The sequence below is a fragment of the Lepidochelys kempii genome, chromosome 2 (assembly GCF_965140285.1).
Source record: "Lepidochelys kempii isolate rLepKem1 chromosome 2, rLepKem1.hap1, whole genome shotgun sequence".
Classification (NCBI taxonomy): Eukaryota; Metazoa; Chordata; order Testudines; family Cheloniidae; genus Lepidochelys; species Lepidochelys kempii.
Window position 1 is genome coordinate 112,787,009 of NC_136381.1, and position 13,040 is coordinate 112,800,048.

General features: G+C 38.7%; 1 protein-coding gene across 7 annotated transcripts in view; it reads right to left on the reverse strand.

Moving 5' to 3' along the window:
- NUP153 (nucleoporin 153) overlaps window positions 1-13,040 on the reverse strand; it is a 62,666-nt gene that overhangs the window by 34,020 nt on the left and 15,606 nt on the right. For 6 of the 7 annotated variants that reach the window (XM_073331999.1, XM_073331998.1, XM_073331996.1 and 3 more), the window contains exons 2-5: window positions 4,289-4,505; window positions 2,058-2,306; window positions 552-691; window positions 341-469 (exon numbers count right to left, since the gene is read on the reverse strand). In XM_073331999.1, the coding sequence (XP_073188100.1) occupies window positions 341-469; window positions 552-691; window positions 2,058-2,306; window positions 4,289-4,505 (735 nt within the window). The remainder of the gene's footprint in view (window positions 1-340; window positions 470-551; window positions 692-2,057; window positions 2,307-4,288; window positions 4,506-13,040) is intronic. The other variant, XM_073331994.1, reaches the window with a different exon arrangement.

Consider the following 13,040-nt stretch of genomic DNA (forward strand, 5'->3'; position numbering starts at 1 on the left):
GGAAGCTTTCCTGGTTGAAGACTTCTACATTTGACAGTTTTCTCCCCCATTACTGAATGTCAGTGATATCTCTATAATAGTATAAAGAAAAGGAGTACTTGTGGCACCTTAGAGACTAATTTGTTAGTCTCTAAGATGCCACAAGTACTCCTTTTCTTTTTGAGAATACAGACTAACACGGATGCTACTCTGAAACCTATAATAGTATAGTGTCTACTACTGAAGTATTTGATAATAAAGTAAGTTTCTGATCTATCTTGAATGCACATTTTCAAGACAAAATTTTCATTTTACATTTCAACTGCTCTTCCCTGCCCATATAATCAATGCTTTCTCTTACCTGATAAGGAGTAATTCGTATTTTAGATTGCCTTGCTGCTGCAGCTGCACCACCATAAGTGGTTTTTCCAGGGTAAAATGGAGAATCCCCAAGCTGGCTTGTCTTAAGGACAGAAGCATTACCAAGTGACTGCAGAGAGAAATATTAATAGGTAGTTAGCAAAATGGAGACAAAACTAATGTGATTAGAATTTATATTGTGTAGTACTCACAGGGGATAGGGCTCCAAAAGCAGATAAGTTGAATGCAGGTTTTTTAGAGCTGGTAGCAGAATGTTGTGTGAGAGAATGAGATCGTTCAGCCTCTGTGGACCAGAGAGGTGGTACTGATGTATTTTTTGAAATTGCTATATCTGACAAAAGAACACATGGTGTGTGTAAATCATATTGTAAGTTAGTTAATACGCAAGAAAACTGGATATAAAACAGCATTAAGGAGAGACATAATAAAATCCAATATTTAATCCTGCACTATTCTACCCCAGGGTTTCAGGGTTCTTTAAACAGACTAATATTGTGTATTATGGCAATATAATCTGTTTCAAAGAGTAGGAGCACCAACATCATCCCTGAACCCAGGCTCTGTTCTCAAAAGTGTATACACAACTAGCCCTTAGAATGGAAATTCAAGGAACTAAACAGAACTGAATACTGATGGATTTACTATAAAACGGTATTTCTTCTTTCTGATGAAGACAGAAGGAGACTATAACACATGGGGATTGGTAATCAGATTATAAATCCTTCACACGTAAGTCAATGGTTCAAGACTAGCCCAGGTCAGAAATGACTCATTCATAAATCTGGTAACTGTTTAGTTATCCATCTGAAATGAGGTAATGCTCTTATTCCCATTACTATCAAATAGTCCATAGAAGCCACCAGCATTCTTACCGGCAAATTCAGGTAGGCCAAGAATCGCAACAGCATGGAAACAACTATCCTCACCAAGGATAGCGCCTCCAGAAAGGGGGAGAGCAATGGTAGATGCACAGTACGAGGAGACCTGCAATATGGCTGCCTGTGCTGTCTAGCACTTATTCTGAAGATAAAGGACCTCAGAATCCAAAGGTGTCAGTCCAAAACTTAAAATTTTTACTTTAAAATCTTGAGAATGTTTTTCCTTCGTGAATGTAGTATTCATGAAATGTGACAGACTTGTCAGTATTGAAAAGTGAAGTCCTCTGTCCACAAAACAGATAAAGCACAAGCAGTGCAAGTCTCCCCACATGACCCTGACCGTATGGCTCAGCTCTGACCTGCAGAACACCCCAGCCCATTTTCAGGGTTTCCATTGCCATTCAATACTGAATTACATTGGTGATTTTGATATGAACATCCATTTAAAATTAAACTGATTGAGACCACCACCCAATTTCATGAGTACAATGAGCTGTCAGTCACTACTACCTCAACTTAGATATGAGTATAACCTAGGTGAAAGGCTTCGTGTTCCATCACCAAGTCCTGAGACATCCTAGCCTCATAACAGCATTTTTCAGAACACTCATCTAAAAATTACAATGTGATGTAATATTTCAGATACTTAAACAAAGTTAAATTCTTAAATACCAGAAGATATACATCTAAGTAATTGGCACTAACAAACTTTGTATTTACTAAGATGACAGATGGCATATGAAACAAACTCAATTTATTCATGTTGTGAAACACGATCATCATATAAGGCAGATATAACCGTAGTAAAATAAAAGTTACCTTTATCAGATGCTCTAGAGGAGAAGCCACTAGTAGTTGAGATGTTATCATCATCATGCTGAGAGGTAGAATCTTTGATTTCTTTTACAAGGGAGAGTCCAGAACTACCAATTGCAAATGCAGAGGATGTGGAGGGCTGACAATGTGGTGATGGGGAATCCAACATGGTGCAATTCAAATGACTCCGATGAAGAGAGGGTCTTGTTAATACATCTGAGAAGTTTAATGCAGATCTACTTGTGGACGGTTCTAAAGAGGAATTAAAAAAAACACAATTAGCATTCTATTAGGCAAGGTAAGTGTACAAGCACACAGAAATCAAGAGCTGTTTTCTATCAACAGTCACTCTACTGCCATGTGTCAAGTACAAAAATAGAGATAAGCCAAATTTAACTTCTTCCTCACCCATACAGGGTTTCACTTAACTGTCTGATGACAGCAGCAGCACTACATGCAAATACTTACCCTCCTGCAACATTAAACAAAATTTTAAACTACAAAGAAGTAAGGAATTCAGTGTCAAGGTTTCCTTAGCAGCCCTAATGTTGTCCCCTATGTCCAATTGCTCTCAAATAGAGTCTTTCATCACACAAAATATATGCAAATTTACAAAATGCACGTATGAAGAAAATGATGAGATTCAGACATTAGACAATTCACCTAATTAATACAATCTCTATTAGATAGAAAGTATTAATAGTCACTTGATTATATGCAATAAAGGTACTTTTTTTTGTATCTTCTCTAAATTTTATTGTACTGGCTCCCCCTACAGATGAAAAATGCTGTGTCCCTGCCATCAATTATTGCTGGGATTTTAGCATACAGAGAGAGGATACAAACCTCTTGGTTTGTGTGAAAGTGATGCCACCCTATAGTAGCAACTTCTCAAATAAATCAAAAGGTCTGAAAGGCTATTGGTGGATTAGTTCTTATAGTTCTTGTGCGAAGGAGATGGCTATTAAAGTATATTTTATCCAAAAGGAGCCCGAGGCCTTCCTCAGACATTCTAGGAAAGCAAATGCTATTAATATCAGCATCTATGGATTAGCTCAGTGTCCAGAACCATGGTGCGGTCACTAACCAGTCTGCCCAACCTCCAGCAGATTTTTATGACAACATCTTGAGAGGAATTATATACACCAGGCTAAAGGTCCAGCTTGGGAGACAGCATCTGTGCTTCAGGTCAATGGTTCCTGAAAGCTGATTATATGGAGTTTGTTTTTTTCCGTTCTCAAGTCATTAAGATTTATCTGTGGCATTCCTCATTTGCATCATAACTGGTCAAAGTTCTGGACAGTAGTGTTATTCCTAATCCTTTGGAGTTGTTTGAGTAAATCTGCTGTGTGGTTGTCCTTGCTGAGAAGTCCTGTAAGTACTTCTCAACCCAAGACAGTATGTGTTCCTCTGTCCTGAAGACATCCCCTATTCCTTTATGAAAACTTGCTCTCTAGTCAAGGACTGCGAGTGCTGTAAATTTTCTTATTTGCCCTTAAAGTCTTCTTCAAATGGTGTTGCTAGCAGAGGCAACTAACCTTCTCCAATTTGACAGTCATATAATGATAGATGCACACAAATGACCTCCTTACCCAGGCTAGCACTTTTGGTGATCGCCACCACAGCAAACATTTTTAATACATGCTCACAGATGGGAGTATCTGGATAGTCCTGCACTGCAAATCTAAGAAACTATTGCCATGTCCTGCCAACCTTGTCATGTTTATAAGTATCCTAATTTTAAGGTAATTAAGAACTAACCTGAATTTACCACCTGTATTACTGATCAAAGGAGCCTGATTTAAAAGGTCAGGACTCCGAGGAGGGTATCTTCCACTCATTCTAGGACTGCTCATCAGTATCTAGAAACATAATGAATGTTTCTATGGTAATGGGATAAGAGCTTTTCATCTAGAGGTCTTTTGTTTATAAACAATCCAGCTTACTTCTGAGTACAAATCATGACCATTTAACAGCTATTTAATGTATTATGTGAAACTCATTGACATATAATTCCCTATAGGACACCCCTCAGAGAACACAGGAAGACAATGTTTCAAATGATACGTTTGCACTTAAAATTGAAAAAAGTTATTAAAACATTTGTGTCAGAATTTGTAAAATCGCTTTTCCTTCCAATTTCTCTTAAGTTATAATTAATTCGGAAATGTAAATTTATTAATAAAGATTATTCAACTACCTGGCTACAGTTTTGATTGCAAACTCTCACATACCTTCTAAATTAATTCTTGTTGACTCAGGAGTGACTCTCCCATCAAACACTGGGGTGTCATCATCTGCATAACCATGATGGTAGTTTACTGGAGTTTCCTGCTGGCTTGTAGGTTCGCTTGCATCTACACATTCATCTTCACTTTTATTGAAATACCTTTGTAACCACCCTGGTACGATATTCTTCACTGATTCTGTAACTCTACTAATGATTCCCTGCTTGAAAAAGAAAGTGCTTATATTTAACCACAAGCATGAACTCAAAAATATATTTTGACATACAACATTACACAGATACTAAAGACACGTCAGGCAAGAGCTGCTGAGAAAATGAATACAACAGACAAGAAGTTCAAACCCTTAAAGAAAGTATTATATTCCTCGAGGACAAATAAGATGACTATTCATTGGACAATTTATTTACTTACTGCATCAGAGTTTTTAATCTCCCTAATTCTCACAACTCTGATTGAACTTCAAGAGACAGGTCACTAAGCTACATCCTTCCTCCAGTTTGTGAGACGACCTTCTTCCTACCCCTTCTCTTAGTGCTTGTCTACACGTGGAGTTGCTCCTGATTAATTCCATATGTGAATATTCTTTTGCTAGAATAAATGTGTCCCTATGTGGACTTAATCAGGAACAACTATATGTGCAAAGAAACCCTTAGTCAACATCTACAGTGACATCAAGCTACTTCCAACAAACCATGAACCTCATGATTTTTTGCTCATGGCACTTTAAACATTGACTACTTGTATCAAAATCTATAAAATACTATGCTTTGAACAGATATCTGTATCCTCTGATGAACTGCTAACATGAGTGAGTAATCAATGCTGATTTATCATTCTTATATTGGTGTTACTGAAAAAGAGTCATCAATTGGTCATTAAGTTTTGAGGGCTGAAGACAGTGTGCTCTTGAACTAAGTTGCTGTTGAAACTTAGTTGGAAGAAACTTGGCTACATTTCAATAGCATCTATGGCATCAAGAATGTATCTATGTGGGACTGTCAAAATAATTAGTGTTCTGCTCTTCTACCTTGGTTAAGTTTCACTCAGTGACACATTTAATCTTTAAGAACTCCCAAAACCTAATTTTTTGCACTTTTTAAAATACACAAATGCTTTTGTTTTCCATTTAATAATTCTTGGCAAGGTTTATATTTTACTTTAGAAGATTATGATTTCATTACTTCTGTCTACACGTCACTTGATTCCTACTGTTCCTTTTACTTCAGGCATGTCGAGTCATTATTTAGACACCATTTGGTAATCACTAAACATTAATCATCCATTTGAAGTATCGATCAACAGCTTTCAACTCTATTACAGTTAGAATGAGAAATACCCTACTGAATTCTACACATTTTGAAATGAGAAAAGATGAGCTAACCAGATTTATATAGAATCACTATATCAGATACTACAAACACCTTCAAAGTGTTCAGACCCTCTGTAAAAAGTTCAATTTCAAAACACTTCAATGTCAGCACTCCAGTCAATTCCATCCACTAGTCATGCTCTTCAACCCCCCGATTCAGCAAGATGCATAAGTATATGCTAACTCTTAGTACCTAAGTAGTCCCTCTAACTTTAAATAGGACTACTTAAGCATATACTTAACTAAGAACTTGAGCAGTCCTATTTAAAGTAAATGGGACAACACAAGTGCTTAAAGTTAGGCTCATTCTTAACTACCTTACTGAACCTGGGTCTAGGTTTCTAGGTAATTATGTAACTTTTCTTTCTTAATAGACAGAACAAGAACCTTGCTGTACTCAACTTCCTAGAATAAAAGTTATTCACAGACTGAAATCAGAGACTTTGTAACAAAAAAAAGTCTTTCAAATAAGTTCATATAAACACTTGTGATGGAAGTTAAAAAAAAAAAAATGAAAAAGGCTTGCATAACCAGCTTGGATGGCTTTTTTCCTGCAGAAAAAGTTCCACAGCTGGTTGATCTGAAAGAAAGTGGTGTCATTCTAGCTTTCCTTGTTTAAATACGGAATCTTGTTTACAAATAGCATCATAAAGATCACAACAGACACACAAATGTACACAATATGTAATCCAGACTTACTACTAAGATAGCACTTGGCGTCTTGTACCGTACAAACACCAAACCTCAGCTTCCCTACAGGGATAGTTGACTGTATCCAAATCACACAACGAAACAGATTTAATCATGATCTAGTTACGCAGTCCACTGAATCATTTCTTTCCAATTTGAAGGAAAAATAAATGTAACACAATATATAAGAAAACACTATAAAACTGTTCATAGCATGTCAGGTTATTTCACTCAAGCAGTAATTTGAAACTGGAATTTCAGAGGACTTAAAAAAATGCAAAACTGTCAGTTCACGTTCTGTTTCTACTATATCAAAATCAATAGACTTGTGGCAGGACATTATGAATGTTGGTCCTCAATGCTTCAAAAGCAAACAAAACTAAACTATGTGGAATTCACTGTAGAAGATTATATATAAACATGATCAAATGAGTAAACTGAAGATTCAAACTACTTAAACTGAGGAAGAAAAGATATTACAGATGACTTTTGCTCTGTCATAATTGAATAGCAGCAACGAGGCACCTCCCAGAGTGGTGTTGGTGGGAGCCAACCAGAACAGTGAATTTCAGAATTAACACCATTAAAATGTGTTGTGCCAGTTCACACCTCAAAGCTACCATCAGAGATTGTCTGTGGACTCAGGCAGACATTACTGTATGGGTTATATCCTGGTCATGTTTTCAAGTTTTCCTTCACAACCACAAGGGCTAGGAACAGAACTTTTATTTTATATTAAAGCTTTCTTTCCAGAAGCTGGAGCCCTAGGCACATGTCTACAGTGCCAACACCTTAACCTGGCCTTCCTATAAGATGCCATTTGTTGATTTTTTTAAAATTATTTTTTGTAATTGACTAAGAAAATTTATCCGCTTGTTCAGGGTAGGAAGGATGGTTCAGTGCATCGGACACTGGACGGGAATGTCAGAGACATGGACTAAATTCCTGGCTTGGCCACAGGCTTCCTGTGTGACTTTGGGCAAATCACAAACTATCCTGTATAGGCATTATATTTATTTAGCCCTATGGCAGACAGCTATTGAATTAGATAATCTCTCACACGTTACAGCAGTTTCAGATGCTATTGTTAGTAATAACAATAACAGTTTGACCAGTTTAAATTCATTTACATCTTATTCTCATTCTAGTGTAAACAGTAGGAAAACACTACATATCATAGAAACATGGAATCCTGGAAATAAGGTAGGCAGTTGAAGAACAGATATTTGAAAACATATAGTACTAATCTTCAATTATCCACATTCTGCATCTGGTTCTGCTTACTGTCGGAAGACAGGATACTGGGCTAGATGGACAATTGTTCTGACCCTGTATGGCCATTCTTATGTTCTTAACTCTATTAAAAAAATAACACTAGTACTATCTAGAAGAGGTGGTAGTACCTACAGTTTTGGCTGATTATTTAGAAGTAATTTTGATGGCTATTTAGTACATACAAAGATGCAACTCTGAAATCAAGTCAAGCCTCTATCTAGGATGAAGATTTGACTAGCAGCTGTAACCAGTATAAATGAATGTTAAAATTCAGTGGGGAGGGGGGTTTAAATATCCACTCTTCAAAAGGAATCACAAGCAGAAATAAGAAGTATATAAAACAAATAAATGTGCAAACTGTTTATGTCACAATTTCATTCCCCAACTTTATTTTAAAATAACCCTTCCGTTCCTTTAGCTTACTTTCTGCATCTGAGACCTTGTCTACACTGGTCGTAGTGTGTAGAGTACATGTAACTACAGACTACAGTGAAAGGCCTGCTGCATCCACACTCACTACTGCGAAAGGCTGTGGTGGCAGGAAGCAATGGGGAAAGCCTCTGGCAGAGAAGAGCTGTTGGAACGTTTCCCCACTGCCTTCCCCCTTCCAGAACTTTCCCTTACTGCAGGAGTCTTTCATCGTGGTGGGGAAAGGCTCCAGCAACAAGGAGATGGTAGGACGCTACACTGCTAAAAGTAGCGGTATAGATCCAGGAAGCACTGCTTGGGCACGTAGAGAGCCATGTAGGGTATATACCCTAAGGCAGTGGCTCTCAACCAGGGGTCCGGGGCCCCCTGGGGGGCTGTGAGCAGGTTTCAGGGGGTCCGGGAAGCCTGACTGGCGTTAGACTTGCTAGGGTTCAGGGCGGCAAGCCAAAGCCCCATCATGCAGGACTGCAGCCCAGGACCCCGAGCCCTGCCACATGGGGCTGAAGCTGAAGACTAAGCAACTTAGCTTTGCGGGGCCCCCTGTGGTGTGGGACCCCAGGCAATTGCCCTGCCTACTACCCCCTAGCACCGGTCCTGGCTTTTATATGCAGAAAAATATTGTTGTGGCACAGCTGGGCCGTGAAGTTTTTATAGCATGTTGGGGGGGCCTCAGAAAAGAAAAGGGTTGAGAACTCTTGCCCTAGGGTTAGGCATGTAGGTCACTCTACTCATCTAAGCTGTGCCTCACCAACTACATTGCCATTTATACCCCTGGTAGCTGGGTGTACAGTGTCTGTAAATGTAGATATACCATGAAACTACTTTATGTATGTGACAGTTTCACCTATTTGCATTGGCCTTTCACACAGCAAAAGGAAAGAAAAAAAATTTTAAAAGAAGAAAACGTGTTTGAAAAACTACAACAAGTAGTAAGGGAACCCAGAGCAAGTGTGTTATATGAAACTGCATTCAATTCTTTTCTTTAAAAAAACTGATTAGATTTCAAGCCAACAGCATTAAAGATCAGCTGCAAAATTGCAATTTGCCTTAATGTACTTAATGAAGCTAAAAGACTATGCATGAAGTTCAGATCATACCTTCAAATAGTCAAAGGTATACACTCACTAATGTAAATAACAAGTGGAAATTAGCCACCAATAAGCATCTTTATCAGGCTGTAAATGTTCACATCCAGCCAAGTTCTCAGGATTTTTCTTTTTCTTGTCAGAATTTACTCTAATTTCTTAGAATGCATGAATCTCAAAATGAAACTGCATATTGCTATGCCTAAGTAACAAAGTGATCTTGAAGTATTACTCCTGGGGGAATTCTACACCACCATGCAAGCACAGAATTAATGTCCCCCCCAGATTCTCCCCTTCCCCGCAGAATAATTGATTCTGATGGGGAAGTGAAGGGAAGTTGCAACTACATCTTTCGCTCACCAGGGGCTGATGTGGCATTAGAAGAGAGGCAGCTGGCCCATGGACTGGAGCAGCCAGCTGTGGAGAGGGAGGGGGCAGAGGCTACCTTCTTCACAGAGCCCTGCGCACGGGGCCTTTAAGGATGCACTGGATGGAAGGGGGGAGAAGAGAGAGGCACACAAGGGGCTGCTGGGGGGGGCTCACACAGATGGGGGTTTAGAAGGGCTAGTGGGGGGCAGATTGTGGTGGGGGAACAGCAGCTAATGAGGTGACAACACTGAGCCAGGGTTGAATGGGGTGGGGGTACAGGGCCACACAGGGATAGAGGGAGTGGGGATGGTTGAGTGGGGGTGCAGGGACATATGGGGACAGGGGCAGCTATGCCTGGCTGAATGGGGAGTGGGGGTGCAGGGACATATGGGGACATATGCCAATATGGCTGGCTGAATGGGATGCACGAACACATGGGGACGGGGAGGAGGGGTTCAGGGACACATGGGAACAGGGGCAGACGTGTCTCTGAATGGCAGAGGCTAGGGGTCAGCCCGGTTCTGCATGGGGGAGGCTCCCCAACTCTCTAACAATTCTTCCCTCTCTCTCCCCCCCCCCCAAAAACTGTTCCATACTTCTCACACCTACACCCAACAACCTGCCAAGTTTACTCCCAGGCTCCTCCCAAGCAATTACTTCCCTGACCCTGAGGGGTGTGGGAAATACGTTTCTGTATTGTAGTTTAAATGAATTATTACTCAAAGTTCTATATTGACATGCCTAGTAAGGACTCTGTCAAAAAAACATTTCCTGAATCTTTTTTGTTGTCTGTACAGACATACTTGAAGACCCGTATTTTGAAATACATTACCAAGTGATTGAAACTGGCATGATTATATTGTGTTATTTTGACAAATAAAATATACAGAATTTTAAAATATTGTGTGCAGAATTTTTAATTTTGGGTGCAGAATTCCCCCAGGAGTAAAGTATGACAGAACAGCATATTTGGCCTTTTTTATTATTATTTATTATTATTATTATTATTAAATGAAGCATTGGTAAGTTTCTGATTTAATATCAGTATTTTGCTCCGAACAACGTTACTGGCATGCCACCAATTACATAACCCTTTGGAATGTTTGCTTCATTTAGGGCAATTGGAATACTTCCAAAATTTTGTTTCTAAAATCCTGAATGAAGGATTGTGTCTCTTGATACCAGCTTGTTTTTCTTTCATTATTTGAACTGAGACCTGGAAATGCTTTAAAAAATATCTAGTTAGTTTACTAGATCCAAACATCCCAGAGAAGATACTGCAGCGTTCTACATTTTAGTACTGCTTGCAAATCTGCAAAGCAAACACCCAGCCTATCATTACCAACAATCCACATTGTATACGCTACAAGAGAAGTCATACCCAGACATTCACGGTTCTAAGGAATTCAGGTTACCAGTTGGTTAAAGCCTGTTCCTGCCCTGCTCCCCCAGTACTGAGGGTCTTTGTCTAGGTAAATATATTCTATGTTTATATCCTATAGTATATAGTGTAAACATTTCATAAAACCACATAGGATTGGAAAATGCGAGACTACAGGCTGCATGCAAGCCTTAGTAATATGTTGTGCCTGTCACTGATCAATTCTATCAGAGCACATGCTAGGTATAACACCTTGAGAAAGCCATCAATTACAACACTGAAAAGAAAAAAAGAAAAAGAAAAATTTAAAATACTAATATGCACCTTAACCACTATTATGGGCACTACGCTAAAATGCAAGGAAAAATTGAGAGGAATCTCTGGCAACCCTAAAGTCTATGATTCTATGATTCTAAGAGAGACTGGGGATTTAGCTAACTGTATTTGTTTGCATCAAGACTTCTATATTTACATAGTGTAAAATACATCTACAATTGAACAAAAACATAATTTAGAACTGTAATAATGGAAAGCCAGCTCAAAACCGATGATACTGGTGCTATTCATATAAAGAAAAATTGTTTCAGACTAAAATTAGAACCTTTATTTAAAAACAGGCAAGGCAGCAGGATGGCAAAGTAGAGTACAACACTCCTGACAAATACTTTGACATGTACTGAATAGAAAATCATCCAGAAATACCTTTTCCAATCCATCTCAGATTTCGTGCTTATATGGGCCCTTCACCATATTATCTGAATGCTTACATAGTATTTAAAAATAGGAATAACACCCCTCTTCCCTCCCTTCCTTCCTAGTCTGTAAAAAAAAAAAATAGCTCAATTAACTTTTTGTATGTTTACTTGTGAGTTCAGTGGAAGAGCTGTCTGATTTTGCTCTCCCTAACTACGTTATATGTGGAGAGAGAATGACGAAGAAATATGATTCACAATTAATTCTAAAAGTGGTGATGTCTATGAATATCATCACTTCTTATGAGAGTTCCATTGCCAAAGTCCAGCTCCCATAAAAGTTCTGTCTCCACATTTACAAACTTCCACCTATTGGTCAACAGTTTTATTCTTCCAGTGGAATGTAGCTATCGTGCAAGGTCATCAGAGAAAAGGCAATCTCTCAGGGAGAGGGGAGATAGCACCACTCCCATGAAGAGCTTTGAAATTTAGGACAGATAACTTCTCTATTCAATGGGGAGACTGCACAGAAAATGGACAACTGAAGTGATCTGTTTGTGACAATTTGCGTTGCTAAGAACCCCCAAGATAAAACAGAATCATAACTTAACACCTTTGGCCAAAATACTTAGCAAATAAATGACTATCGGAATTTAAAGTCCTCAATTAGATGTATGAACAATTAGCTGCGTCATACTTAATTAAGAACAGTGAAAGTGGGGCTACGTTACTGTGCAGAGTAAGATTTCAAATAAATTAAGCATGAAAATAAAAATGTGAGACACTAGTAAGGACAAGTCTCTTGTGCTTTTTTCTTTTTTTTAATCTATGAAGGACTCATTCACACATGATGCACACTCATATATGATGAAGTGATAGATGACCTATCCTACGGTAACCTTCTAAAAAATTGTTTAAATGTGATTGCATAACCTGAATGTGTGTGTGTTCGGGGTGGGTGGGTGGGGGTGTTTGCTTTGTTTAATGTATATGGACAGAAATGCCTTATTTAGACTAGAAAAATTAGGCCCCACAATTTATCAGTAGAATCAGTCTAACACATGTAGGAACAATGATATAAACTGTAGCATAGACAGGACTGCTAAACCTAGGGTTGTGAGTTCAATCCTTGAGGGGGCCATTTAGGGATCTGGGGCAAAAATTGGGGATTGGTCCTGCTTTGAGCAGGGGGTTGGACTAGATGACCTCCTGAGGTCCCTTCCAACTCTGATATTATATATATATATATATATATATATATATGCATTTTTACCAATGTATCATCTAACCCTTGGAATGGAGAAAGAAAGGTTACTTATCTTATAGTAACTGGAGTACAAGATGTGTAGTCACTGTGGGTGTGAATACACTCTGTACATTGGGGACCAGAAACTCTTCAACAGCAGCATCCATTGGTCTGCACTTGCGCCTCCTTGTGCTTTCAACT